At 34.4% G+C, this 2,335-nt stretch overlaps 1 protein-coding gene across 1 annotated transcript in view; it reads left to right on the forward strand.

Annotated features, from left to right (window-relative positions):
- Slc30a9 (solute carrier family 30 (zinc transporter), member 9) overlaps positions 1 to 2,335 on the forward strand; it is an 86,715-nt gene that overhangs the window by 20,764 nt on the left and 63,616 nt on the right. The window contains exons 4-5 of the mRNA XM_013008911.1: positions 749 to 841; positions 1,574 to 1,656. Of these exons, the coding sequence (XP_012864365.1) occupies positions 749 to 841; positions 1,574 to 1,656 (176 nt within the window). The remainder of the gene's footprint in view (positions 1 to 748; positions 842 to 1,573; positions 1,657 to 2,335) is intronic.

A 2,335-nucleotide genomic window follows, 5' to 3' on the forward strand; every position in this document is an offset into this window, starting at 1 on the left:
TTTTTTTTCTGCTTATGTGGTGCTGAGGAATCGAACCCAGGGCCTCAAGCATGCAAGACAAGCGCTCTACCACTGAGCCACCTTCCCAGCCCCTCTCAGTTTCTTGAAGAGATGAAGTTACATTCTTTAAAACCTCTGTATATAGGGAATTATATTTATGTTCAAACTCCCAACTGTAGTTTCTGTTTAGTTTTATCTACTTTTTGGTATTTTAATTTTCCAATATAGATTATTTGTTGAAAGTGTACTTGTCCCAGATCTAAATATTTCTCCCTCCTTTATGGATTAAAAAAACTGCATTACCTATTCTTTTTCCTCCCTCCCTAGTGAGAGGGGGGAAAACACATTACCATGTTGTAATATAAAGACATAAATATTTCTGAAATGAAGTTTACAACTTTCATAACTAAGCAACTGATTATGACAATATAAAACTTACATTCATATAAAACATATATTCTCTTTTATGTAGAGTGTTTTATAGCAGATAAACTATAAGCAAAATTGATGGAATTGAATTTTTAAGTGCTATTACGGTATCAGAACTTATTTCCTTTTTTCCCAATTTTGTACTCAAAAGTGGCATCTTTAAGCTGGCTTTTAAGAGTTATTCAGATAAATTATTTTAGGATGAGGATCAATGTAGTTGTATTTTCTACACTTAGTTATCTTTTTAATTTATAAATTGAATGATTTATAATATTATTAACCTATGATTTGAATAAATTCAACATGTTTCTTTCTCTAGTGATCTAGATCAACTTCGGAAAATCAGACGACGAAGTCCCCATGAAGATACTGAGTCCTTTACTGTATATTTGAGATCAGATGTGGAAGCAAAGTAAGAACATAGTTTTGGGGTTGTTGTTATTGTTGTTTTTAAGAATTAAGTTGTAAACCAAATCTAGGATTCTTAAAAACACTTTATTTTTACAGATTCAGTATAAAATGACATTTTAAAAAAGAAGGAGGGCTGGGAAGGTGGCTCAGTGGTAGAGCGCTTGCCTTGCGTGCCTGAGGCCCTGGGTTCGATTCCTCAGCACCACATAAGCAAAGAGAAAAAAGCCGGAAGTGGCACTGTGGCTCAAGTGGTAGAGCGCTAGCCTTGAGCTGAAGAGCTCAGGGACAGCCAGAGTTCAGGCTCCACGACCAGACCCAAAAAAATAAATAAAAATAAAAAAAATAAAAAAGAAGGAATTTAATATTTGTAAACCTATTTATCAGTAATAGTAGTTACTAGTTAACTAACTGTAAAGTCATAATTTATAAGAAAGTTTTCTGTTCAATTTATTCTTTTTTTTAATTTTAATTTTTATTTTTTGTGAACATACTGTACAGAGGGGTTACAATTACATGGGCAAGATAATGAGTACATTTCTTATCAAGCATTGCAGCTTCCTCAATTTATTCTTGCTATTTAGATTTAATATAGAAAAGTTCCTTAAGTGCCTTATACTTTTCTGTAAAGACCTATGCTTTGTTTTTAGATTCTCATATAGCTAATTTACATTAAAATATAATTATAAAAGTCATTCAAAATGTTTATTGGTGGTGGTCATGTGTGTTTGCACAGATCTTTGGAAGTTTGGGGAAGCCCTGAAGCTCTTGCCAGAGAGAAAAAACTCCGTAAGGAGGCAGAAATTGAATATAGAGAACGTAAGTTCATTCAGCTTAAAGCATAGTTAATTGAAAGGTAGCATGTAAGAACTATACCTGTAATAACTATGTGTTCTCCATTGTTCACATGATTTGGCTCTGTTGGTTCCAGACCATTTTTATTTTATTTTATTAACAGGTTCTACTTTTTTGTTGTTTACTTTGATAACTTTTAAATATTTTTTTCTTTTTCTTTTTGTGCTGGAGGATTAAACACACAGCCTTACTCATGCAAGACAAACGTTGTATTACTGAGTTATATCTCTAGCCCTTGGTTTTTTAAGGCAGGGCCCCTTGTGTAATCCAGGCCAGACTTGAACTCACCATTCTCCTGCCTCTGCCTTTCAAGTGCTATGATTCCAGCCGTGTATCGTCGTCATGCTGGCCTCTTTGATAAATTTTGGAAAATAAAGATAAGAAGAGAAAAATTATAGTTTATAGCTTCTGTAAAACATTTTATTATTAAAATTTATGTTCTCATTTAAAGATTATATTTTGTTATAAAAGTGATAGGCCAGCTGGGTGCTGGTGGCTCACGCCTGTAATCCTAGCTACTCAGTTGGTTGAGATCTGAGGATTGCAGCTCAAAGCCAGCCCGGGCAGGAGAGACCGTGAGACTCCTATCTCCAATAAACTACCAGAAAACCGGAAGTGGCGCTGTAGCTCAAGTGGTAGAGCG

The sequence above is a fragment of the Dipodomys ordii genome, unplaced genomic scaffold (assembly GCF_000151885.1).
Source record: "Dipodomys ordii isolate 6190 unplaced genomic scaffold, Dord_2.0 Scaffold8, whole genome shotgun sequence".
NCBI classification, from domain to species: Eukaryota; Metazoa; Chordata; class Mammalia; order Rodentia; family Heteromyidae; genus Dipodomys; species Dipodomys ordii.